The 26,904-nt window shown below is 34.3% G+C and overlaps 1 protein-coding gene across 1 annotated transcript in view; it reads left to right on the top strand.

Moving 5' to 3' along the window:
• CHM (CHM Rab escort protein) overlaps positions 1-26,773 on the top strand; it is a 56,647-nt gene extending 29,874 nt beyond the window's left edge. The window contains exons 9-15 of the mRNA XM_048959544.1: positions 9,626-9,703; positions 12,829-12,933; positions 13,132-13,195; positions 14,481-14,577; positions 16,883-16,981; positions 20,283-20,449; positions 25,022-26,773. Coding sequence (XP_048815501.1) covers positions 9,626-9,703; positions 12,829-12,933; positions 13,132-13,195; positions 14,481-14,577; positions 16,883-16,981; positions 20,283-20,449; positions 25,022-25,225 — 814 coding nt within the window. The 3' untranslated portion in view covers positions 25,226-26,773. The remainder of the gene's footprint in view (positions 1-9,625; positions 9,704-12,828; positions 12,934-13,131; positions 13,196-14,480; positions 14,578-16,882; positions 16,982-20,282; positions 20,450-25,021) is intronic.
• The last annotated feature ends 131 nt before the right edge of the window (positions 26,774-26,904 follow it).

Below are 26,904 nucleotides of genomic sequence, written 5' to 3' on the forward strand. Positions count from 1 at the left end.
AAATGTGGTCCTGGTAATAGGGGATCTTCTGCTGCTTTGCCATGGGAACTAATGATCCACTGACTTGTATGGGTAATCAATTAATGTCTTGCATTTCCTATAGAAAGGCTCTGAACTTCTACTTTTTAATTGTGTATTCATTTTGTGGGTAATATCACTTTTTTTTAAAATAGTTGTTAGAGATTCTAGCCTAAATTAGTCATTTTGTGTCAGAGCCAGTGACTGATAATTCTGTGATAAAGATTTGATGAAGATGGTTCTCCATTTTAATCCCTGAGTTTATGAGATGACTGAGTCCAGGCTGAGATACAGTGGGTTGTGCAATTGATTTGGGAAGTTCTTATATGTATTTCGAAAATGAATAATCAGTTTTTACCCTTACATTTGAGCCATTATCTGCTACAAATATTGAAGCTTCTAGGGTTGCCTTAGGTATTTAGTATTTTCAATTATGTACATGTTAAGATCTTCAGGAAGCTTTTGGTAATGTAAAATTAAAGCCGGATATTAGGAAACCTGAATATAATATGCATTTAAAATTGATATATTTAAAAATTCATAATAACATCTCTTTCATTTGAAGCTATAAATAAGTATCAAGTCTTTACATGTAAGCAATATGCATAACTTTTCTGTATTAAAAGATTTGCCTTATTATTAAATTTAAACAGTGTTGTTACTTCCTTTTGACAATTGCATGACAAATTTGACTCTTAGGAAGTCTGCAATTCTGTGCTAGTAGGAAAGCATCTCAGCTGACTTTAAAAGCATAGGCTGTATCTGAGAGAAGTTCTAATTTCAAAATAAATCATGTTCATATTTATATATCTATTATCACTTAAGATAATTCACTTCAGACCAGAAAATTTGCTTTAGAATTAGTGACCATTTGCCATCATTGCTTGATCTTAATCAAAATGCCAACTAGTAAGAGAAGCTGCTGTGCTGCTTTCTTTGTAATTACTGCATTTTTACTTGCAGTTCAGTGATATAATAAAACTCCTGATGCAGTTTGGCTTTTAAAGACAAACTTGATATATTTCTTTTCAGTTTGTTCATAGATGAATGCCAAATGGGCAAGTGTTTAGCATGACTTTGTAGGATCAGTTGTTTGTTTTTCCCCCTAAGGAGAAACTCTTTCTTGGGATAAACATCATGGAAGTGTGATAATCCATCAAGCTGAAACCTGTTCTCTAGTGATGGATGGATAGATTGGTAAAGTAACTCAATAATCTTCATTTTTTTCAGGTTATTCACAGATCAGTGAGCATTGTCGTTAATAAAGCTATGGAATGCTTTTGTGTCCTTGCCCACATTATTTCTCAGAATTTGACAGGAAAAGACTTTTAATTTGGGAATAACCTTTGTTGGGAAATGCATTCTAATGCATTGTATGAAACTTTTAAAATACACTGCAGTTCTAGAATTTATCTTTTTTTCTCAGTGAGACATTTGAATTGTTTACAAATATGAGAGCTTTTCTTATACTTACTGTTTCACTTGCAACAAGTATAGTCATTTACAAAAGTTTGTACTTCCTAAGGGCCTTCAGCTAATATTAGGATATATCACGTGGAATGCTCTGAATCATAAGAATGTTGACAAAATGTTTATGTTTTAGAGCCCCAGCTAGATGTGGAAAAAATTTCAGTGGTGAAATTGTATTATAGGAATTGGAACGTACTCTAATGCATTATTTTGGTATTATTTATCAGCCATCTCCTAATAAGCAAATTACTCTCTGATTATGTGGGTAAGCACAACATGTCTTATGTTAAAGGATTCAGACATGTTGATGTATTACAGCATTATGAGCAGATCTATGGAAACAACCAGTGTGAGATGTAAATGCTAATGTAGTTTAGCAGAGTCCATTTTGATTGAAGTAGAAGGCAGAGAAAACTAGCCTCCGAAACATTACTAAATTAGTAATATAGTCTGTGAATTTCTTTGGTTAAGATTACTTGAATTTGGAAGGGTTTTTTTGGAAGCCAAGAGAACATAGATGCATTTTGTAGATGACCTAATGCTCAATGACTGGTTTCTGCAGTTGCTCTTTTTTGAGTCTGTGCCCTACAGTCTGAATCTCTCAGCTTCCTCTTTGAGGGCAGAACTGTTGTTTAATTGCAGATAAATGACGTTTTTTTGAGGAATGGCTACTTCTCTTACAAGACATATAGAGCTTACAGCCAAACAGGTCTCGTACTTTCACCTTCCATAGAAGTTTGTGGTTAACTGCTGTCACAAAAGTAGAGAAACCACTGAACAATTTTGTGGGTTTTTTTCTTGTCCTGCCTTGTGGTAATGTCTTACAATTTACACATGCCTTTGGGCTTAATTAGTAGGATACTTCCTAATTACATAGTTGAATATATTGTCTGGTGGATCTTTACCTTACTGACTTAAAAATCATCTGTTTGAGTATAACATCCAAGAGAATGCTTATTAATTTGTACTTACTTTTAATTAGTGTTAATTGCAGTGTCTTGAAAAAATCTTTATATAATTCTCCCATTTACTAAGCCTTAAATTTTTTTTCTTAAATTCTGGTAATTAACAGCTATATGATGATACAAGCACATCTGTGATATGGCTGAAGTGTGTTATACTTTATTTTGGAGCTTTACATAAAACTCAGTCAAGAGCATGCAACTTAATTGTAAGTTAATTTTGTAGTAACTTTACCTCTGAAGCCTGTTCTGAAATACTTTTGCAAAACAAGATGCACAAGTATCGATTAAATTCATTGAACATACTATTTTGAGTAAAAATGTCATTATTTTAAGGAAGAACATTGGAATGTTGTGGTTTTTGACCTTTCAAAATCTTGAGCCACTTTATGGCTCTGTAACTACTTGTATTAGACCTGGTCCCATTCTTTTACCTGCAGTTTTGAATCTATGCTCAGAAGGTAGCAGCCTTATTCTTTATCATATTGATCATCATCTTTGCAGTGTGTAGTTTTTCATTACAATTTCTGGAAGCACGTGAAATTTAGTACTGTATACTATTGTATACTGTGTTAGTAATACTTTATTAGTAATATCTGGTTTTGCTTCAAGAAGTGACCATGCCTTACCATATAGATTTATGAGACTTTTTGCTGGGTATAGTTTTACACCAATAAATTGTCATAATTCTTTGTAATTTACAAGTCTTTGCTAAAATCTTTGTAGTTTTCACTCTTCCTGAGGTTTTCTTGTAATTAGTGTATTTATATATTATTGTATTAGGTTAGTTTGGTACTTTTCTGTAAACCTACAATTCCTTCTAAATATGGCTGAAATCTGAACTATTTAAAGGCATGAACAGGAATACACATTTCTCTATATAACATTCTTAAACCCATACAATCAAGAAGAGCTTGTTCTTAGTTCTGCATGAGAAGAGTTTGGTGAAAATGAAGGGTACAGAGGTCCTCACTTTACAGAGGTCCCTCGCTGTTATTTCAGTGTCCCAACTGGGAGCTCTGCCATTGTAGCAGCTCCTACCATAGTACTGCCAGATCAGAGGTCCAGAATTTCTTTCTTGCAATTCTAGGACAGATGCCAAGATCTGGTAGAAGAAGCTACCATGCTGTGTAAGTATAGGCGTAAGAATTCTGGTTTCTGCAAAAAACTTTCTGATGGTTTTCTTAATTGGATTTGTTAACTAGGATGACTATAAATTCATTAGGACATTTTTAAAACTCTGAACAGGAATGCTGAACAGAGTCCCCAGGAAAAAGAGTAGTTAACGCTGTCTTCATTTGCTTGCTCTAGAATTTGTTGTCATTTATTATCATTAACTAAAAATGCCAGAACAGTTCTAGGTGGCAGTATTAAGTATTTCTTTGGTGCTGGTTTTTACTTTTTTTTTCCTTCTCCAAAGTGATTGCTGCACTTAATGAAATTTGTCTTTCATATGGGATCTGTTTTGAAAAAATTAGTTCTTTTAACAGTAGCTGCTGTAGTTAATTCATTTGTCTGTGTTCTACTTTTTAGTGTTTTTAAAACATAAAGCAGTATTGAAGGAAATGCTTAGGTCCTAGAGACCTTTTACAAACAGAATTTAACATAAAAATGGGCACACTGGTTGGTCTGTGTGGGGGAAAAAAATAAATTGAAAGAGAACTGCATTACTTCAGGCCTTGGCATGTTTTTCTTTGATCTTGCTCCAAAACCTTCTGTGTTGGTCATATAGTATTCATCTTTTAGAAAATGGTTGTTCCAGAAAGCTGTACAGTTGTCAAGAAAAATATTTCCTCATTAATCCCTCCACACAGTTTAGAAAATGGAAGACAAAATATATGCCAGAGGTAAAAACTTTTTCATATGAGTGAAACTATATTTTGTGATATAGTTTTCCACCTCTTTTTTGTAGTTTCAAGTTAAGGGTGGTCTGCAAGTTCAGGGTGTTTATAGTATCTCAGTGTTGGAAATAAAGATGTCAGATGGAGAGATGTTCTATTTTTGTTCAATTAATATCTCAGAGCATTACATCAAAGTGGTAAACTCCTCATGTTGCAACAGATGCAGCAACCCTGAAGCCTATTTTTCTCTCGTGTTACATTAGTGTTTAATTAAAGAAAACAACTAGTTGGAGTCAGTTACTTTCTGTGAAATGTAATGAAGATTTATTTTGTAAGTGACCTTCACTGTATTAGCTGAAGCAGTAATCAGAAAAATTAATAGAATAATCCAATTATATACAAACTCATAAATCATCACAAATGTGTTGTCAAAAATCAAAAAGCTTTTAATATGTACGTTTGCTTCACAGCTGTATTAACAATTACACCTACTGGTTCTTACCTTGATGGGAACTGAAATGGCACTTAAAGGCTGCATATGAGGGAGGGCTACCAGGCCAAAATTTTTCAAAACTGTTAATTTAGTTGTGATAAGATTTGATGTCCCTGGGGCAAAGTTGAAGTAGAGTACAGTGTTCTTGTTATCCTTCAGCAAAACTTAAAATATTGTTGTAGGCAGTAGTTAATTAGAGTAATATCAGTTTAAATGCCTGTCATTCAGGGTTAATGGTATCAAAGAGTTCCCTTGTGCTTGGAGTCACATCTTCTTGAATAGCCTATTGTATGAAAGTAACATTAGCGCAGTGATTTCACTTTTGCCATAGATTATTGGGTCGACGCTCAGTTAATATTTCAGCTTCTATATTTAAATAATTTCGGCAAGTTCTTCCTAAATATGAAGTTTTCCAGACGGGGCTGTTTTAATAGGTATTTTGGCTCTGCATGGTTGCTTAATACAATACAATCAAAATTCATTCCTATTTTCGTTTAAAAAGAAACACTTTCTGCTGGCCTACTGTGAAAACAGGTCATGCCCTCCTCAGCTGGATAGCAGACTATTCTTGAAAATAAGTAATTTGCGTTTTTGTGCAGCCAAGCAGCAAAGTTCTTTCAAAGCATGTTAGTAAAATAAAGTGTGTTTGTTTATATTAAAAACAAAGCAAACAGCCACCAATCTTTACTGTAGTTGAAGTGAAAGGAAATGTATAGTTTCTACAGTTTTTAACTAAGTAACCTTAGTTCTTGTTAGGAAACACTACAAACTTTTTGTTATACCATATGAAATAAATTTATCAGAGTTTTTTGTTTGTTTGTTTGTTTGTTTAAATCCTGATACCTGTTTTATCAGCTTAGAAGTCACTCTTTGCAGCAGCATGGAGGGTGAGCCAGTGTCTCAAGGCCCTGTAATAATTCTTCAGCGGTTGTTATTTTGTATTGTGTTCAACAACATCCATACAACCATGAGCAGGATTCAACGTGATGAATTTTGCTTGGACAGAAGTGGTGCTTCTAGGGTATTGGATCTTGTGATTTGGCAAAAAGCAAGTAAGAAATATTGTTTGCATTTCCATAAACCATTTGTTGGATTACAATTTGTAAGAGATGTGGGCTGTTGACACACTTCAGCCATTGTCTATGCTGCATTATTCATACTGGTTAAAAGGTATTGTGGTTTTAACTGTCCTTGAACTATATAGCATGGCTTTCCAGTGCCAATACATTTTCTGTTTTTGGAAGTCAAGTTTACAACGTCAAGCTTTTCTTTTCTTCCAAGTTTATCATCCATGAAAGTTACATATGTGACATTACTGACTTGGATTTGTTCTTATGCAAGGTGTCAGGGTGAAAAGGCAATGAATGTTCTTCAGTACTGCAGAATATCTTTAATATGTAATAAAATATTTCTTTCAAGGCATCATAATATCAGTATGAGGTTCACAATCTCTTCTGCATCCCTGTTTTTTTGCAGTGCCTCATTGCATGGTCGCTGAATTGACAAAGAAATGTGGATGAGTTACAGCTTTTATCTTTAATTTCTATGGAGACTACTGTCTCCTGACAGACTGTTTTCTGTGAGCTGCTCTTGCAAACAAACAGTGCATACAGCGGTATGATAGGGAAGACAGAAAACAGTTTTGCAGAAATAGACTTTCTTGTACTTGTCAGTTGGTATCTTTCATTAAATAAAGTAAGGCACATTTTTAACAGAGGAGAATAAATGTCAATTTCACTTGGAAATATATTCACATTAAAATGTGCTTTTGGTTTCACACCTGTGGAATAATTGAACTTCGTCAGGAAATTAGAACATGACAAGCATTGGTTGAACAATTAGTGTTAGTTCTGCATACTTACTATAAAGTTTCAGTAATACTTGTAAGTTGGAACTCAGCAGTAGTTGGAATTCAGCAGTAGTTGGAATTCAGCAGTAGGTCTGAAAATTGGTTACCAAACTGAGAATTCAGAAAATCCTTTTCCTAAGAATGGATGAATTAGATTTCTTTTTAATTATTTTTTACTCCATATTAAAACAAACAAACAAACAAAAAAACAAACAAAAAAAAAACCCTACTCTTCCTGTTTTTAAATAATATATGATTTATTGGGATTCACTGAAGACTTGTAACTTAAAAAGCCACAAGTTGTAAGCCATGAAGTTCCCACGCTCACCCTGGAAGTCGAGGAGAACTACATTCCAGCAAGCTACCTTGCCTTTCTTAGATTAATGGTGCGCTGCAGCTGGGCTGATGCTTAGCTAATGCCATACAAGTATTAGAAATGTGTTAACACTAATCTTTTTAATTACAGTGTAAACTCTATTAAAGAAAAAGTAGGATTGCACATTTCTTTATTTTAAATGCAACACCTACACTGACTCTGTTAATGAGATAAAAACTAGAAATGGCATCCATTATGCCCTCCTACTTTTAGCTCTGTCCATTCATCTGTGAGCTGAAAACTAAATAGCCGGGTCACACTAGAATTTAGTGGAATAAAAGGGATGTTAACTGGAAAACTTAAGACTATCCTTCTCAGATATGGTAAAATGTGACAAGTTTGTAGCATGTTCAGTATTTTAACAGATTTTTATGTTTTCTTTATTCTGAATAGCAGGTATCACAAAAAGGCATGGGTTTATTTAACTTGTAGGAAGAAGGAAGGCTTGATAACATTTGACAGTTACCTCAGCAGTTCTCTCTGAGAAGAGGATACACAGTTTATGCCAATATGAAGATTGTATTCTTTCTTTTCTGCATTCATGAGATCAGTGATAGCTGATTGAAGTGAATGATCCATAGGAGAAAACAGAATAACAAAGATTCCCAAGATACATCAGACTGAACAGGATGAACTTGAAGTTTTAAGGGATCAGGGACATCTCCCCCATCTTCCTTCTTCACATATTTCCACACTGGCTGGAAAATTTAAAAAGAGAGATTCTTATTCTTTCAACATAATAGGAAAAATATTTCATCAGTGATTGTACTGTTGTACCTTTTGCTACACTGAGAACTTCATCCTGTCTGTTTCATATTCTTCTTACAGTAAAAATATCCTGAAAATAGTGCACTGTTAACAAAAAAATAAGGACTGAATTGTTGTCAATTTTTTGGTGGCATTTTCAAGAATGTTATCTTACTTTAAGATTTTTTAAGGACCTAGGGTTAAAGCTTTTTAGAAGTAGTGACATTGCAGCTATTTGAATGTTAATGTGGTCCAGTTAAAACTTTGGGCATCTCTTAACAGAAATTAAGCTTTTTTTTTTTTTTTTTTTTTTTTGTAGTTGTTAGTTATCTTGTGTCTCATCATATCATCTGAAAACTAATCACCAGAGGTTTAGCCTGGAAGATCCAGGAAGTTAGGATGGGGAGATAAACCCGAGATTGTGTTTGTCACCAGACCAACTGAACTTCTACTGTGCTGCTTCATGGGGGAACAGTTTTGACTCTTGTGCATAGGACAGATTCACGTGAAGAAGAGCTTTGGTGAGGAGTAGTGTGACATCCGGGCTAGTGATGAAATCTTGCAGTGGGCTCACTTCACATGAAGGCCCAGATTTCATTCAGGTGCTGTCATATTAGTTCTTTGGATATGGAACAAAGAAGGTGGCTCACTGACCTTTCTAAAATAAGGAAACCTGAGTATGATTTGCTTTAGCAGATTAGTCTCTGGTCCTAGTTATAAGTAGCCTGCAGTGAAACAGAGTGGAGAATAGAAGACACGGGTCTTAGAGCAGCATGTTTCTAAGCAGGAATGCATGCAAGGTGTCGTTGCAGGTTACCTCTTAGAATGAACCATGTTACAAATGCTGTGGTAAAACGTGCCTGTTGAGGACTGAGTTTGAGTTGTTGACCCCTACTGCAGCAGTGTCATTCTACTGAATACATCGCACTGCATCAGTACTATCTGACCAGATAATTACAGAATCTCTTACGAAAAGCTATATCCTGTAACAGTTGGTATCAACACATTCAAAAGTAACTTCCTAACACTTTAGATAAAATAAATTATGATATTTAACTGTCAATCTCCTTACAGTATAAAAACAGATGAGTTGTAGTTCTGGCTTACTGTTTAGATAGTGTAATTTACTTTCTCTTGTGTGATTGGGATCTGTTCCTAAGTAGAAAACTGTTCAACAGGTTAGTTACTGTAACATTTTAAAAACTGACTTGTGAATCTGGTTCCTTTTTCTGATTAGAACTTTTTTTTTTCTTGTTATTCTGTACATAGCAGCTAGATATTAACATTTGCAGAACTTAGGGAATGACTGTTTGTAAGAGGACACTCTAAGATTTTTAAGTACCCTTTTCTGTTATCCTCAAAATTTAAGCTACTCATAGCCAGTGAAGTGCCTACACTGCTTAGTGTCATGTGTGAACTGAAAAGTAATCCCCACAGATTCATAAGAATAAAGGAATAATTTTTGAATCACATTTAAAATTCAGATAGGAATTTGGTTTGGTTACTGTGTGTTCTTCTCATTCTATACCATCTGCAGTGTAACATGGTCAGTAGTTACTCTGTTTGTCTGCAGTAAATAGGCACTTTTCCTATTTTTTGAGGATTGAGGATGATAATAGAGCATGAGTTCTTAAGCTAGTGTAACAATTTAGGAGACTGTGATAAATGCAGTTTAAAAAAAAGGTGAACAAACGTTTTGCAAAACTACATGGCAGTATGCTTTTTTTTGATAAAGTTTTGATCGTCTGATTCAGAAATGGACTTGTCATTAAGAATGTTGTACTGTGACAGTGTGCACAATACTTTGCCTTGCTCACATGGCTTATGGTTAGTTGTGATGGGAATAACCTTTATTTTGTATGTTCCTAGGATGTGTGCTGTATTTGGTGGTATCTATTGTCTTCGCCATTCTGTGCAGTGCCTTGTAGTGGACAAAGAATCAGGACGGTAAGGATAATATAAGTAACCTTCTGTTTATATACAAAATACAGATGAAAAATGTGTTAGGTCAATTTAAAAAAAAAAAAAAAGATTTTTCAAAGATCCTCCTTGATATTAATAACACATCAACCTTGATTAAAAGTAATTTGTGTATAGGTCCTCCAGAACAAGGAAAGTGGGTCTAGAATATAGAAACTAAATTAATTTCCCTGTGATATTACTACAGCTCCTGATCACCCAAGCTTGGAAGACAAATCATTTCAGCTGCCGGGGGCTGGTGATGAGTGATGTTAGTTTTCCTTGTGGCCTTACCTACTCTAATTGATTTTCATCAGATGACAACAAAGCCCTCTGTTATTGCGTTTTTAAAAATGGAGCTCACCTAAAGACTCATCAGATTAATCTCTGCTGATAATGCATGTCACTCCAAGAGAAAAGACTTTAATGAGTTTTTAGGTAGATTGTTGTCATAAACTATGCTGCCCTCTTATTCTAGGATAAATTCCTTTACAATATCAGGCCTGTAGGCAGGCTTAAAGTTGAGCTAAGAAAAATCAACCTGTAGTTTTTTCCATAGTGGCATTATTTGACACCTCAGTAGGCTATCGTGGTGTGTGTTACGAACGTTCTATCAGTCATTAGACTACCTGCAGACTTTGACTCTCTTAAGATTCTTTTTTTCGATTTTCAGTTGTAATTGAAAACTTGAAAACATTCTGTAGAAAAAGCAAGCTAGAGACTATGTAGGAATATCAGTAGTTTATCTTGCTTACAAGTAAGTTAAACAAAATACACATAGACAAATTGTGCAGTGTTCATGACTAGTTTAGAAACATTTTTCATAGAGTTCCAAATTTTATTAAGGTTTTAATTTTTTAGGGTTTTTTTCAGCGTACACATAAGGACAATTCATACTTATAGACAAAGCCTTGATTTGCATCTCAAACTGCTTATTGTTTGTTTAGTATTTTAATCTAACCCTAAGTATCCACAAAGTTCATTCCAACTCTTCTCCAGACACAGCTAACATTCTGTCTGGCTCAGAAAACGAACAAGCAGTTCAGTATCTAGATCAACTGCTTTACCACTGTTTTTTACTATCTCTGATATGCAGAGAGCAGTCAATGATAGTCCCAACCTCCCCAGTTATTTTTAGCATGTTATTCTATCCCTTTTTGAAAGTAAGATTCAGAGGAGTCAGCAAGAAAGTACGCAAACTTTTAGATGTACTTGTTTTAAAGTTTCATTAATTCACTTCCGAATTTCTACTTTTTAATTATCTAGTCAGATTATGTCCAGTGTTTTAATACACATTCAAAACTTTCTGTGCTCTTGATGGAAAGCTAATGCGTTGTTAGAAAATAAAAACAAAACAAAACAAAAAACAAAAACAAAAACAAAAACAGCATGTTGCTTAGTTTGAGGTTAAAGCAAATTGAATGTATTGATGATGATTATTATTTTTTTGTTATTTTCTTCATTTTTATTGTAGGTCACTTATTTGGCTTTGTCTGATGAACTTTATCAAATAAATGTCTATTATTAGTATTACTTTTAAAATACGTTTCCAATTATTTAATTATGTCTTGAAAATGGAAGAGATATGAGAAATGGAAATTTATACATCTGCAATAAAAAGATATAGCAAACACACAGTAATTTACATATCTGTCTTGAAATACTGCATACCGGCTTTGTCAGTGCTGGTAAGTCCATTTCAAGGATGTCGCCCTTAGTCCATTAGTTTGGATAATGAGCCCTATAAAGTACATTTATAACTCGTGGCACTGCAAGGAGATGGATTCTAATTTTCATCCTTTTATCTAGACACATTGAAAGAAGGTCAATGGAGGGTTCTGTATGATTCATTGTCCCAACACATATCAGATGACAGAGACCTGATAATGTCAGTGCATAAGTGTCTTCCATATTTGGAAGCAGTACTTGAAAGAAATTTTCTCAGCATCATCCTTTGAAGTAAAGTGGAGACTGATATGAAATGCACTGTCTCTTTTCTGTTCAAAATCTTATCAAACACACAGCCTGATAGCTATTCCTGAACAAAGGAGAGGAAACAACACTTAGCAGGAAAATAAAAAGCACATAGCTGCTTTTGCTGGCTTTGAGTGATATAACATGACATTTAATCAACCTTTCTCCTTCGATTACATGTAGGGGGGTGGCAGGGGAAATTGTTTCATAAACAATAAGAAAGGTTATAATTAGGTAAAGCTGTAACAGCTTGATTTCCTTGTTTATTTGCAATATTCAAATGAGTGCTTGTGAAAGAAATCAGGTTAACGTTAAGAAAAAACTTCTTAAAGTTGCAAACATGTTGAACAGAATGTGACTGTGAAAAGTACTGCATGTTTAAAGTTAATGCTTATACCATTTGATTTTTAATTACCACTTTGCAAGTTTTCTATTACATTTGAATATAGGTATATACGTAATGTTCAGATTCCTATGAAACAGATATCAGAAATTAGCATTATAAAAGTGTGCTTACTTGTTATTAACTTCTTACTTTTTTATGTAAGTATTGCCTCCACCCTTCTTCAGTTTTCATTTCTGACTAGAAGAAGCAATGTGAAATACTAACCCTGCTAAAGCTAGCGACAACTGACTGCAGTTACTTATCTAGGTTTGATTCTCATCTTCTCTAGTTGCATAGATGGTCTTAATCACAGAAGTTACAATAATGCTTATTCCTAAGGCACAGCATGCATGTCATGATATTTACTGATAGGGGAACAATATGCAATGGGGGAAAATAACACCATGATGGTAAACCCACAAAATCATTCAGAGTGTCACTTTTCCATGTAACATGAAGTGTGAAATATATGCTGTTTTCGTGCACAGTCAAATGGCAGTGTTGTTAATTTAAGTCTGTTTTCCTTATAAAGTTACACATTTATTAATACTCTAACATGTACATAAAATTGTATGTACCATGTAGAACATATAAGTATAGGATTTCTTTATCAATTGTTTTAGGAGTTCACATGATAAAAGTGTACAGATAATTCATTTGACAGATATATATGATGTGCCGTATAGCGTTTAAAACATCCATACTTTTGTTACTTTGTCTGAATTTATTAATTTGGTTTGAATTTTTTTAACAGATGCAAAGCAATTGTTGATCATTTTGGACAAAGAATAAGTGCCAGCTATTTTATTGTGGAAGATAGTTACCTTTCCGAGAGTGTATGCGTAAATGTATGTTATAGGTATGTAGTAAAACAGGATACTGCATCTCTTCAAACAGTAATGTATTACTCTGCAAATTAAACTTAAAAGAATATTGTTCCCTAATTAATCTTTGTAGCACAGCCTAGTTCTGTGCATAGTTCTTCTCTTCTTTGTATATACTTGCAATTTTTTTCATCTTTCTGAAATGACATATTTTTCTTTTTATTTAATTACAGGCAGCTCTCCAGAGCAGTGCTCATTACAGATCAATCTGTGCTAAAGACAGATTCGGAGCAGCAGGTACATATCAATTTTGTTTCACTTACCTCTTTATGAACTGTGAATGTTTAAACTGCTTAACTGTTATGAATTAGCTTATGCTGTTGTTTCTTCTTGAATCAAGGTTTTTGGTCAGCTCTCTCTTGATATTTGTACTGATAAAACTGCTAGTAATACCTCTATATTTTAGTTCTGTGCCTGATGTTTCCCTGATCGTTGGTTCATGCAATATTAATTAACAGTTTCTTGTGTAAGATGTAATGTTTTTTTATAACATTCATGTCTATAGATGGAGATTCTTTTCATATTTGTTCATATCTCTTCGATTTTCTGCTTTGTCAGACTTTTAAGGTCAGCAATCTGTGTTTTTTCTGCTGCTTCCTGTATTCTCACGTATTAAATATAGTCTACAGGCTAAGAATATAGATGACAGAGAAGTGTGTTCTTCCTAACCATTGTTTCTAGCAGTCTTGCATTAAAATACTTCTCTCATTCCCATATAAGAACTGTCTTGCCAACTTAATTCCTAAACTCATCATTTTGGAAAGGACCGTGCTGTGAGGTTTTCTTTCTATTTTGCTGTTGAAGGTGTTCCAAACAAAGATGACCTTATTGACTTCTGTAAAAATTTATGTATGCATTATCTCTGCAGGATTGATCCCACAGATTATTAAGATTATAAATCAGAAAATAAAATTGTATAATACCTTGCAGTTATTTTCACCTTTACTTATTTCTTCATATTCTGTATTACTTTGCTTTAACAGAAGTTTTTTTCATAATAGAAACACTTTATCACAGTTTATACATACAGAAATTGTAACTGTTCCTCTAGAGCTTTTTTTATATATTGCATAAATGCTTATTTATGGGATTGGCAAACTTTAGATGATGAAGCAGATAGTTTTTCTGTGACTATGCAAATATTTATTCTGAATTTCTTGGTAAATATTTGTTAAGCTCAGATAATCTGACTGTTTTTGTAGAAGTCTAAAGGTATTAAAGCTCTGTAGTTTTTGATAGATTTATCTTTCCATAATTCATTGTGTGTACCTATGCCTGGGTAGAACAAGCGTATTTTTTTTGTGTTCTAAATTCTGCTACTGGGCAAATCTAGTAATTACCAGCCATTTCTTAATATTGTGATTTACTTGCAATACAGTGGATACCAAACAACTTTTAATTAAATAGTTGATGAAAGTAAGTAGAGTTGCCGTCTGTAATATTTTAGTGTAAGTTAATACAGCCTAGAGAAATAGCATTTCAAATCAGCTTCAATTCAGAATGTTCTCTTTCTGCTTGGTAGGTTTCTATTTTGACAGTGCCTCCAGTGGATTTAGGACAACCAGCAGTTTGTGTCATTGAGCTGTGTTCCTCAACTATGACATGCATGAAGGACACATGTAAGTTTATGCATGTGATATATGTAATCTTAACTGTGTTTCTTCTTTTGACTGTCCACTCTGGAACAAAATTTTAAGAAATTTTAACTAAATTTTAAATTCTAATTTTAAAATTTTAACAAAATTTTAATTCTTTTATTATCTACTGGTAATTTGTCATTTGAGAAAAGTCAGTACTAAGTTACTGTTGCCAGCAGATAAGAGAACTGGTCCACTGTCTGTTTTTTATAGTAATTCGGTGCTTACAGAGCATCATACAAGACTCTTGTTGCACTCGTTTTCATTTAAATTTATGCACAGTAATGATAACTTTAAAGTGCTGTTGTGGTTCTCATGACAGTGAGGTATGTTATTTTTGTTTCTAATTAAGATCAAAATTAAGCACTGCCTTTACAATCGTGTGGCAAACGAACTTGGAAGTTGCAGTTTTATAAATAATGGGATACAGTTCTGTTTGCATTACAGTAATTATGAATTAATACCAACCTTTTTTTTCTGATTGCGGTGTAAAATTTCACATTGTATGTTTTGTTTATTCTGCAAGATGATTAAGGCTATTGAAGATTCAACAGAACAGCAGGTATGTTAGCGGAGAGCTCTAGGAGATTTACTCCTCCGCTGTAACTGAGATTCTGCAGTCTCTTAAGTCAAAATGTGAAGATTTTTTTTTAAACTTAGACATGGTTGGTTTTCTATAATTTTTCTGTCAAGAATTTCTCTTAGCACTGTAATTAAAATGCCAAAAACCACCTGAAGTATTTTCTTGTTTCTGAAAAAAGGCATGTAAGCACAAAGCTGGGTTGAGTTATTTAAATGTTAATACAATTTTTCCTTGAACTCCTTCACAAAATATGATACATTATTTAATGAAGTTTATCTTTATTGCATTGAAATGAGTTGTATTTTAGAAATAGCTCAGTTCTAGTTATGGGAAATATTTATGTATTTAAAGTAAAAAAAAACAACTTGTACTAATTATCTGTAAATAGCTTTTAACCTGACTGATTTCTTTTTCGAGCAATTATTTAATATAAGTTTACAAATACATCTGCTCTTTCATCACACTGCATAAATGACAGGCACATAATCTGTATTGCCAGTTGAGTGGAACCAAACTCCTTCACTTGCCCTAAAAATTGAGACTGTAATGATGAAATCATGAACTGAACTCATCGTTCTTCTTGCTGGAAGAATTACTTGAAGACAAATGTTGGCAACCACTGTAACTAATGCAGTTATACCTGAGTAAATCAAATATAATCAAAATATGTACTGATGACTGTAACTCATAGCCATAACCTTAAAGGTAATAAAAAAAGATTTTGCAGGAAGTAAATCATGAACTTTAGTGATTTAGAGCTGGGTGTTTTGTTTTGTTGGAAGAACAGAAAGAATAGGTTGTGTTACAGTGTTTGTAGTTGTAAACATTTAGTTAATGATACAAGAAGACTTTTCATTGTCACTGCCTGTGCTCCACAGTAATTTAAGTTACTGTAGTAAGTAGCCTAAGCAGGCAGAGTAAAATTCCAAATTCCCACTCAGTCCCAATTTAGCCATTACTGCAGGGTGTTGATTAAAGTACTGGTATCTGTGGGTTAAGTAAGTTGCTGAACTGCTCGATTCTCAAGGACTATGGAATGTGCTCAAGGATGTTCTTCAAGTTTCTAGATATCATTAATTGAAAACATGAATTTGCTCTTTCATAGTCTTGCTTTTCCTGATATTAGCAGTCACCTATTCATAGAACAATATTCTCCTAGTCTGTAGTACTGATGTTAAATTGTACTTTGATCTCTAATTTATGTGGATGAGAGAGTATAATTATAAGATTCCTGGGTGAAAGGCAGTTATTGGGACACTGATACCTGGTGTACTCGAGAACTCAGAAGAATGAGTTTGAATGAATATGACTCACGTGTTGTATGTTGAAGGATGGCATAAGGAATTCATGTTTTGTGAGGTGTTTTTTGTTTTTAAGTAAATTGGTAACATTACTTTGGAATGGAAATTAGTATTTAAGTATGTATACACGAGCTCATACCTAGTATTTGCTTCAAAATGTTTCATCCTGCAACTTTGGTTCCTTAGTTTTGTGCAGAGCTTCTGTGATAAACCTCTTAAGAAAATGTGTGTGATATATATACAGTGTATTTTACGTAATACAGTCCTAATCTGGGCTAAAGGGAAATGATTTATATGAAGAGCAGTGACTTCTAACAGCCTACTGTGCCTCTGTAAAAATTGTAATTGGTATCTATATATCTGCATACTGGCAATTGTAATTAATTTCTGTTATCTTTCACAGATTTAGTCCATTTAACCTGTCCATCAACAAAAACTGCGAGGGAAGATTTAGAGCCTGTTGTACAGAAGTTATTCAGTCTAAATGCTGAAACAGAAAAAGGTAAAAATAGCTATGTATTATATGAAAAATAGTACGTAGCTATTATTGTACATCTGAATCATCAGCTCACTGTACATCAGTGAGCATATGTGTTGAGCTGCTTCTTAGATGACAGCATTTCAAAGCAAAGGAATCTGTTGAGAGCGAGATTTTGATTAGGCAGATGTCATGTTTCTTGTATTTCATGATATAATGTTCCAAGTGTTCTTCAGCTGCAGTGTACCTTTAATGTACAAGGATCACAGATTTAAGTGTCTAGGACTCTTCTAATGTTTAGCACTTTTTTCTCCCATGGAAATATATTTGCTTCTCAGCACGTCTTTCCAAGGCGCAGTAAAGAAATGAACTATTTTTGCACCTTTTATTTTTTTCCAAACTCCTGTTTTTAGTGATTTCTATCACTTCTCTGTGATAAATAAATGAATAATAAAATATCACAAAACCCCAGAGGTTATCTCTTTCTTTCCTGCAGCTGCCAGATATGCTCAGTGCTCCAGTCTTCTTCTCATCTGCCTTTAACTATCCTAATGCTGTTACTTATTCTTTCTGTCTTCAAGTGCTTCCTTGTTCACTATTTATGAAATTCTCTGGATTCTGCTGTAAGCAGTGGAAGTGTGAAGTTTTTACGCACTGTGTTGTTACTGAGAAGACAGATTTCCAGTCATTTCCAGTAGTTTAGTCCTAGATCTGAGAATTTGTGCCAGCTACTTTGATGAACTTTGATCGTGAGATGGACAGTTTCTCATTCCCAGAGTAGCTATTGACAAAGCAGTCATCTCTGAGATACTTCGAGCCAGTTTCACAGAAATACTTGAAATTTAGTCTCAAGATCTTGATTTTAATTGTACCTTTGATAAGTGCTCATGTAACAGATGATGTGTGTGTAGAAGCTGCTGCCGTATTCTAACCCTGACAGTCTTTTTAAATAGTCTGCTCATTCTTAAATGTAGCAAACTGTAGTTCTGCTATAAGAAACCAATATTTCCCTGTCCGGAGAAGTGTTTGATTGTATATGTGCAAGTTAGTAAGGTTTGGATATATTTTAAAACACAATCTGCTTGCTTATAATAGTTTCTCTAAAGCTTCATTCCCGGTCACTTCATGAGTTCAGTTAGAATTTTCTCATGTTGGAAAAAAAGCAACCAACATGTCCTTTTATGTACATACTCCTTGTTTTTCCTCTCAGATTTCTGTAACCACAAAAATGTTTTGTGAAAAGTTGATGTCTGTTTCTTGTAATCTTGCTTTTCTGTGTTTTTTACCTACTTTTTTCGTTTTTTAGTGAAAAAGCAAGTAGCTTTTTGTGATTGCACAATAGTAGGAAACAATGTTAAATTAAACCCATTTTCCTACGTTTTTGTTTACAGGAAAGGCAAGCTTTATTTTGATGTCCCAAAAATGTAAATTTTTCAGTAGATTTGTAGTACAAGAGCCTATATAAGAGAAATATGTTATTTACAGCCAGAGTTTGCAAGTAAAAAACGTGCAGCAAGCGCTTTTCATGTTTGCATTTGTTAATTTAAAGCCTGCTGATTTCAAACCGTAAACCTTTAAAATATATCTTAAATTTTCAACACAGTGCCATGTATTTTGAAGAATCAATTGGTGAAGAAAAGATTAGCTTGCAGTTTAGCATCTTTTAGTCATTGGGGGAGGGGAGATAACATTAATCTTAATGTTTAAAGTGATCCAGTTTTGAAATGATAGATTGTTTAGAACCTGACTGAAATTCTTCTGTAGAAACTGCGTGATCATGAGGTCCTCAGGTGCACTGAGGCACTGAAAAGCTAGTTTTCACTGACACACAGGCCTTTTTATCATCAGGATGAGGTAGTGGTCGTATTTTAATTAAAATGTCAGAACAAATACTGTTGGAGTTATTGAAAATGAATCACCAGATAAAGTGAGCACTGGGCCATGGCAGGTCAAAGAGGCAAAGTCACCTGGAGAAGAGGACTCCATTCATTTTCCTGCCTAAACGAGGAAGAAGTTACTTTTATGAGCAATGTGAACTTTTAAATATATTAAAGAGCATCTTGCCCTGTATTAAGACTCAGATTTTCACAGGCTGATGAATTTAATTTATATTTGAAATTATGCAAGATGTTTAGCACTTTTTTTTTTTTTTTTTTTTAAGTATTTGACAGTTATAAAAGGATACTAAAGGAGTAGCATAGCTTTATCTTTTTTTTCTAATTCAGGTGTTTTAAAATGCTGTTTTGAATGTTGACATCTAGTATTTTCTTCTTTGGAAAGAAGGAAATTTCACAAGGTCATTTACAGGTTTCATTTATTTTCGAGGATCTAAAACAGCAAAAATGGGACAGCAAATATGCCAAACAAATAGTATCTATTAAGCCTAGAAACTATGTTGTGTTTGTTGCATTCTGCGCTGTTAAAAAGTGACCTTCATCTTCCAAGAGGTTTTTTTGGTTTGTTTGTTTTGTTGCCAGTGCACAGAGGAATTATGTGAACATGCAAAGTAACTGCAAGAAGGTATAAGCCGAGACTAATCAAGTCACAATTTATGGTCATTTTGTATTCGTTATGTACAAGTATTGTAACACAGTGCAAGTCCACAAGTATAGATAAATATAAATTAGTGAATGATTTTCACTTAGCGGTATTTCCAAAGTGTAGAGCCTTTACGTGTTGCATATCTCAAATAGAATGCTTCTGGTTTTAGAAGCATTCTTTATCTGCAGTTAATACGAGGAGTATTCTTTGCTGATTTTTGTTTAAATGTCATTTGTTTAAACTGTAAGCATTGGTGAGTCTCCTCAGATTGAAGGATTCCAACCTTTAAGTGCACAAAAGTAATGGAAAGAGTTCTCATGCAAAGATAAGCTATTAAATGAGAGGGGAAAGTATGCATGAGAAATGTCTTGGAATATTCACTGCAGCTTTGAGTTGGAGCACTCATTCAGCCCATCATTAGCTCCTGGAATTTGTCCAGAATAAACTAGATATCATGAAATATAAAATGGTTACATTTAGGTTAAGCTTCTTGTACTACTCATTCAGGTGATAATGCATTCTTCTGTGGCATACTGAGTGCAGAATAATTAGGATTTACATACCTGTGGGAAACAGAAGTATAATGAAAACTCTTTCTTTACAGGTATGTAAATCTCTGAAAACAATGGAAAGTAAGATTAGTTTAAAAATACATGTTTATACTTGCCATATATTATGGTAATTTTGTGTTGATTAACTGACTTTTTATGTGCTAGTTTATGTATTTCTTTTATTACACGTAAATACTGACTATAAGAAACACTATTTTTTTTCTTTTTTACAGAAACTGAAAGTGAAGAACTGGAAAAACCTAGAGTCCTCTGGGCAGTATATTTTAACATGAGAGATTCTTCAGGAATTGACAGAAATTCATACAGTGGTTTGCCCTCAAATGTGTATGTCTGTTCTGGCCCAGACTCAGCTTTAGGAAATGACTGTGCTGTCAAACAGGTTAGTAGGGCCACTGCTTTTTTTGAATGCAGAATTTCTATTTGAAGTACAGTGCAGTCTATTTTTCTTCTGAGTTATTCTGCCTTTTGCTAAGTAAGCAATAATAATATATCTATAAAGGTTCACAACTGGACAGGAAAAAGTGAATGTCAGTGGAATTGAGAATGGAAGAAACTTCAGAAAAGGGCAGTTAGTGTATTGACATTAGGAGTAGCAGATGGTTAATCCAAAAAGGTATAGAGTATTTAGAAAGTAGCAGTACCTGAAGATGATGTTCTTGGTAGGATTTTTACTTGCTTTAAAACTTGTATTTCAGTGATACAGCCCTCTAAAGTGTGGTCTTTTGCATGTCAGGTTAAAGGAGAAAACTGTAGAGAAGCAGTATAAATGAAAAGTCAGAAAATCCTGTTTACAGGTCAACTTGGAAAAGATGTCAAAGTAGTTTAATACCTGTATGAGTTAGCCACAAACCTAAAACCTGCTGGGGCAAGAAAACAGCATAATTACTAGTCTGTTATGTTAAGCTATCTGTCAGCTTACCTTGCCTTTACTTTAGTACCACTGTATAAAAAAATTTATAGTGCAGTTGTGTCTCTGAAAGCATTGAGGGGAATCTCACTTTACTTAACCTTGAGATACTATTTGGCACAAAGTCACATTCAGTTCTAACTTTTATTTCTCAGTATTTGAGTGTCTGTGTATCTATTTTCACCTAGCTGAAATCCTGAATTGAGAACCACTTGCAACTTGCCTGACAGTAGACTTAACTGACAGTGCTCAAATAAAGACAAAATACTCGTTTTTTTGAATGTGAAAGGTTAGAAGTGAAAGCTCCATAGAAAAAAAAGTAGGTGGAGAAGTTGTGAAGCAGCTGCCTTCTGTGTTGGCTGTAGGCAGAGTATGCAGGAACACAAGATCATCAGGGGTGCATACTTAGAAATTTGCTACTATTCAACTACTATTGAACAGAAGACAAAATCTTGAGACTATGACTTATTCAACAGGAGAAGACTGCAGGATTGCTTCTCCTTTGCTCTTCCATTCAAAGAGCAGTTTTGACAAGGAAAGTATAAATTCTTAGGCAAATCTGCCACAGCAGATTTGTCAGGGTATTTTCAGACCTGATCTGTGAGAACTTTTACATCTTTGTAGTATTAACTGGTACTACTCGTTTTTAAAGCTGTTTTTTTTAATGGCACTCTTCAGAGAATGTACATGCTATCTTCTAACTAGTTGCAGGATTTTTTATGACTAAGCCATAAACCTCTTAAAATAAGAGTTTAAAATGTAAAGGCTGACATAGTCTGAACTGTAGGGTCAGAACAGTGTAATTAAGGGCTAATAGTACCCTTCATTTTGCTTTACAAGGCAATAATTTGCCTCCTCATAGAATAAAGGATTGTAAAGACAAAAAATAATGCAAGACAATTATTATGGTAGCAGTTTTAAATTGTAAATGAATCCTTTTTTAAATGAGATTTTTTTTTCAAGATAACTTGAATCCTACCAGTTAAAAGTGGTTTCAAATCTTGTTTTTTATATTTGTTAAACAGCCTATTTACAATTCAGGTATTCACCTTTTCTAGTGTTCAGCTTTGTTCTATTTTAAGTGCTCCATTTCTGACTAATGAGTAGATCAAGCTGTTTGTAAGCAGCATAATTGTAGTTTGCCTTTATTTTAGTGATGATCAACAGATTGCACATAGAAGTTAACTGAATACGTGTCAGAGGAGAAAAAGTAAAAAAGAGTCTGAGTCTCTGGCTTTCAGAAAGAGTAGAGGTTAAGGGTTTTTGAATCTATTTTAGATTTTGAAACAGGCAATCACTGATTTGAGTGAAAATGATCTTAGTGTAAACGTGTTTGTAATTAAAAGTTATGGGGGGGAAAGAAAAGTAAGGAGTGTGTGTTAAGACCAAATGAATGTAAGGCAGGTAGAACATACTCTTCCCATCTACTGTGCAGGTATCTTTGAGACAAGTGGAGGAGGGAGATAGGCATGAAATCAGCTGTGTCCTCTGCTCCCAAATCACTTTCATTTTCCTAGTAGCTAGTGGGAATCTCTAAACATGCATTACTTACAAATTCATGCATTAGACTATATTTTTAAAAACAGTGTGTATTAGTTTTGGTGATAAATTATACACAGTTTTCCAAGCTATCTAACCAATTCTCTTCACTAGTTTTTTTTTTTCATTATTGTCATTAGTTATTTCTGTTAGGTTCTTTGAATGTATTGATGGTACATTTATTGTGCTACCTCACCTTACAAATAATGATTATCTATTTGCAGCTCAGTACACAGATTACTTACTTCTTGTTTTATTTTAAATTAGTGATAGATTTTTAGTGTAATGTTAGTTTAATAATGTTGATTAGTCTGTGTGCCATCAGGGGGAATAGTTAGGATGAAGTAAAGCAGAAATAAACCATAATTTTATTCAACTTAAAGCAATTTGACAGTTGTAAATTGGAATACCTGTGCAAGTGCTTCACATGCTTACATCTTACTGCGTAATCAAATGTGCACTTAAACCTCTGGTATACTTAACTATGAAGGACCTATTTACTAACTTAATTACTTACAGTAAATATCAATATGCTATTATAAAGAATATGTCAAGTTATTAGTTATTCTGCATGACTTCAGCTGGGTAAGGTTAACTTAAAAAATTGTCAGACCTGAAAGCACTCTGTACCATTAAATTGTTCAATTATAATCAATGTCATCATGTCCTACATGGCATACTGAGAATTTCTTTCCTCATAATTATTTGACCATTTTTGTTCTTCAACTAATTGGAGGCTAAAATTGTTCAGAAATGCAACTGGAAATGTTTATATGCTCTAGCTTGTTATATGCTTAGTGGAAAATATGGCATTTTTCCTCGGTATTCTGTTATGTATAGTAATTTAAATAAGCTTTTGATGTTTCAAGGACAATTGCAGCCTTGAAATATTTCTCTTACATTCAAAAACATACCTTTGTAAGACTTTTATTGGACATTTGCTCTCCTTTGTCTTCCAGAATTATAAGGCAGAGTTTTTAAATTGCGAAACAGTATTTTTGAAATAGATAGAATATTTTTTGTATATTTATTCACGTGCTAATATAAATTGTGGTGTTTTTTTTTGTTGTTTTTTTTTTTAAGTTATGAACGGGTATGGAAAAGTGAAATATAGGAAGTGGACTGAAAAATGAAATTGAACTGGAAGTAGACAGGGTCATTTAGGCATTTAGTAATGAACCCCTACATTCAGTTGCTGGTGATACAAATCCACTGCTGGTGAGCAGTCAGGTTTATCACAGAAAGCTGTTTGGTACATGCTCAATGCTGTATTAATCTGAAAACAATTTTCCCTTGTCCAGGAATCCACACTGTGTAATCAGCCTTAGCAGTTGGCAGTAACTGACTCTACTGACTCTTTTGGTGCAGCATCTGCTACTACTATCAATATAAAATTTACCTATATTGTTGCCCCTGTGGGTGCTCTCATTATGGTTATTTTTAGGGTATAGTTTACTAAACAGGCAAAATTGAGAGACAGTGGTCCTTGCCTTTGAAGAAAGGCAAAACAGAACTGGTGTCTGTATCAATTGTCTCCATTTACTTTGGAATCCAAGGGGGTTGGAAAAGAAAACCTTGATGGTTGTTGTGGTGGTTTAACTTCAGTAGGGAGCTCAGCAGCACCTTGCCACTCTCACTCCTACCACAGAAGAACAGGGAGAGAAAATACTATGAAAAGAAAGCACATGGATTGAGATAAGGACAGGAAAATCATTCACCAGTTACTGTTATAGGCAAAACAGACTCTATATAAAGGCAACTCATGTAATTTATTGCCTGTTAACAGATCAGAGCAGTGAGAACTAAAATTGCCTTCCCCCCATCCACCTTCTTCTACCTTATCCCCCTGAGCAGTGCAGAGGAATGGGGTCTGCTCCCATGGGATGCTGTCCTTCCTGAATGGATACCATGTGGGCTCCCCATGAAGCTGCAGCTCTTCAGACACTGCTTCAGTGTGGCTCCATACCATGGTGTCCATCCTTCAGAAATTGCCCTAGCACAGGTCCTCACAAGTGGCACCTCCTGCCCCACCACAGGCTTCTCCCCATAGGCAACAGTCTGGGGTCTGTTCCTTTAGGGAGCTTTCTGTGAGCTGCAGCTTCCTTCAGGCCGCGTTCACTGCTGCACCGTGGGCTTCTCCATGAGATCTTTTCCATATGGGCTGCAAGAGGACAGCCTGCTCTGACTTGGGCCTCTCCTGGGGTGCAGGGGAGCTTCTGCTCTGGTACTAACAATTTCCTGGCTTTGCTGGATCCTTTTCACTGGAAAGAGGCAAGATCTTTCCCATCACTTTGATTTGAACTGGAGTCAGAGATATTTTTATAATGGAAAAGTTTGGTGTTTTTTTTTTTTTTTTAGACAATTGCAGAATATGTTTACAAAACTGCAAAATATTAAGTCAGTATTGATCTGAAAGAATAGATAATTTAAATTTCTGCACAATGCTTAGATAAGGTATTACATTCCAAGGTATAGTTGTTTTACTATGTTTGTTTTCTTTAATAGGCTGAGACTGTTTTCCAGGAAATGTTTCCTACAGAGGAATTTTGTCCAGCACCACCAAATCCAGAAGATATTATTTATGATGAAGATGAGATTGCATCAGAAGAGACAGGATTCAATAATTCACCAGAGACAAAACCTGAATCCTCACTTCAGGAAAGCAGTAGCAGAGGTAGTACTGGTGTTAAAGAGCACACTGAGGAATGAATTAGCTCTGTTCTGTTAACAGAAGAGGCACTTGGCAGAACTTGAAGGGAGGAAGGGCAAAAAAAAAAAAAAAAAAAAAAGAGGTTGGAAAAAACCCTTGGTGATACTATTTGTGATTGCCTTACTTTCCTTGGCTTGAATAATCTTTCTTATTCAAATAGCTTCATTACTAGCTATTGCTCAGTAAAGTCATAAGTCTAACTGGTCCAGGGGTGTTAATAGCTGAAATAAGATAAAAGTTATGAAACAAAGTATTTGAGTTTAAGATGTTAAAATATAATTAATTACTTTTTGGGATAATTTGGTTTTGGTTTACATCTTGGAAAGAATCCTCTATCTTTTAGACAGCGAAGTCAAAACTAACTGCAAGATCATGAAAGGTTGCTTACTAGTAAGAGGATCACCTTCTGTTATAAAGAGTCGGAGTTCTGCTAAAAGTCATTGTGCCTGTGCTAGTTCAATGTCAGCTTAATTATCTGTAATTCAGATTGCTTTTTAGGAAAGAATCTTAAAGGTGATAATATTGACAGTTCTGGAATGGCATTATAATACATGAGATGTCATGTTTAATTTGCATAGCGGAAAAAAAATTAGTGGTTTTGAAACTGAAGCCATGAATTAGAAATAAGTATAGTTCAGTGGATGTTCCACACAGGGAACAGTTTTTACATTCAGAATGCTTTCCCTTTAGAAGATTGCATAATCACACTGTTTTTACCAGATACTTTATTTTCTGTAGCACAAATTCAAACTGAATGCTAGACTTCCCAACAAAATTCAAACTCATCTACTGAGCATAACTGTTGTTATCTTCCCTGCATTTATGGTAGTGTTTGGACCTCTCATAAGCCAGTAATTGTTTGTTTGCAAGTACGATGTCTGAGCATTTTAGCGATGAACTGAGGTGTTCCTGCAGAGAAGGTAAAGCTGCTGAGGAGAAGGTTCAACTGCTAATTCTAAAGGTTTGTATTGATCCCAGTTAAGGGGATTAAAACTAGTGTGATAGCTGTACATGCTGTGTTTTGTAATTATAATCATAAAACATTTATATGATAAAATTTATTAAACTATTTATAACAGTAGTTCATATGAAGAGTTACGGAATGAGAAAGCTGTTGTAAATGACCAGGATAGACTTGCACTTCTTCTGAACAGTGCTTGAAGTTAGACATTCAGACTATGAAAAACAATTTAGCGTTTATTTTAAGATTTACCTGAAAACATACACCAGATTAACAGTGCGTCCAAATAGAGAGATCAGTGAGTTCTGACGAGACAGAGTTCAAGCTTGCACCTGAACTTAGATGTAGTTCTGGCAGTGCTAACAGAGTGTGTGAATAAGAATGCCATTAAGTGATGAATATTCAGCATTGTCTGAACCTGACACGACCAAATTTTTGTAGAGTTTTAAAGTGCATGTGCCTGCCTTTAAAGTGGCTTCGTGCCATAAAGGTTAATTTATTTATTTTTTTACAGCATGACTGATACAGTTAACTTTGGCTTGCATCATAATATGTTGTCCAATTTGCATTTCAAAAACTAGTTTTTTAGTGTTTACCTTCCTTGCATATTGGATAGGCACTGTTGTGCATATAATCCCAAAGACCCCAGAAAAATGTCATTAAAATGTTACCGGTGTTAAACAACAGTTATCTTTGGATGCTTGTCATTGAGCAGTT

This window comes from Lagopus muta, chromosome 13, assembly GCF_023343835.1.
Source record: "Lagopus muta isolate bLagMut1 chromosome 13, bLagMut1 primary, whole genome shotgun sequence".
NCBI classification, from domain to species: Eukaryota; Metazoa; Chordata; class Aves; order Galliformes; family Phasianidae; genus Lagopus; species Lagopus muta.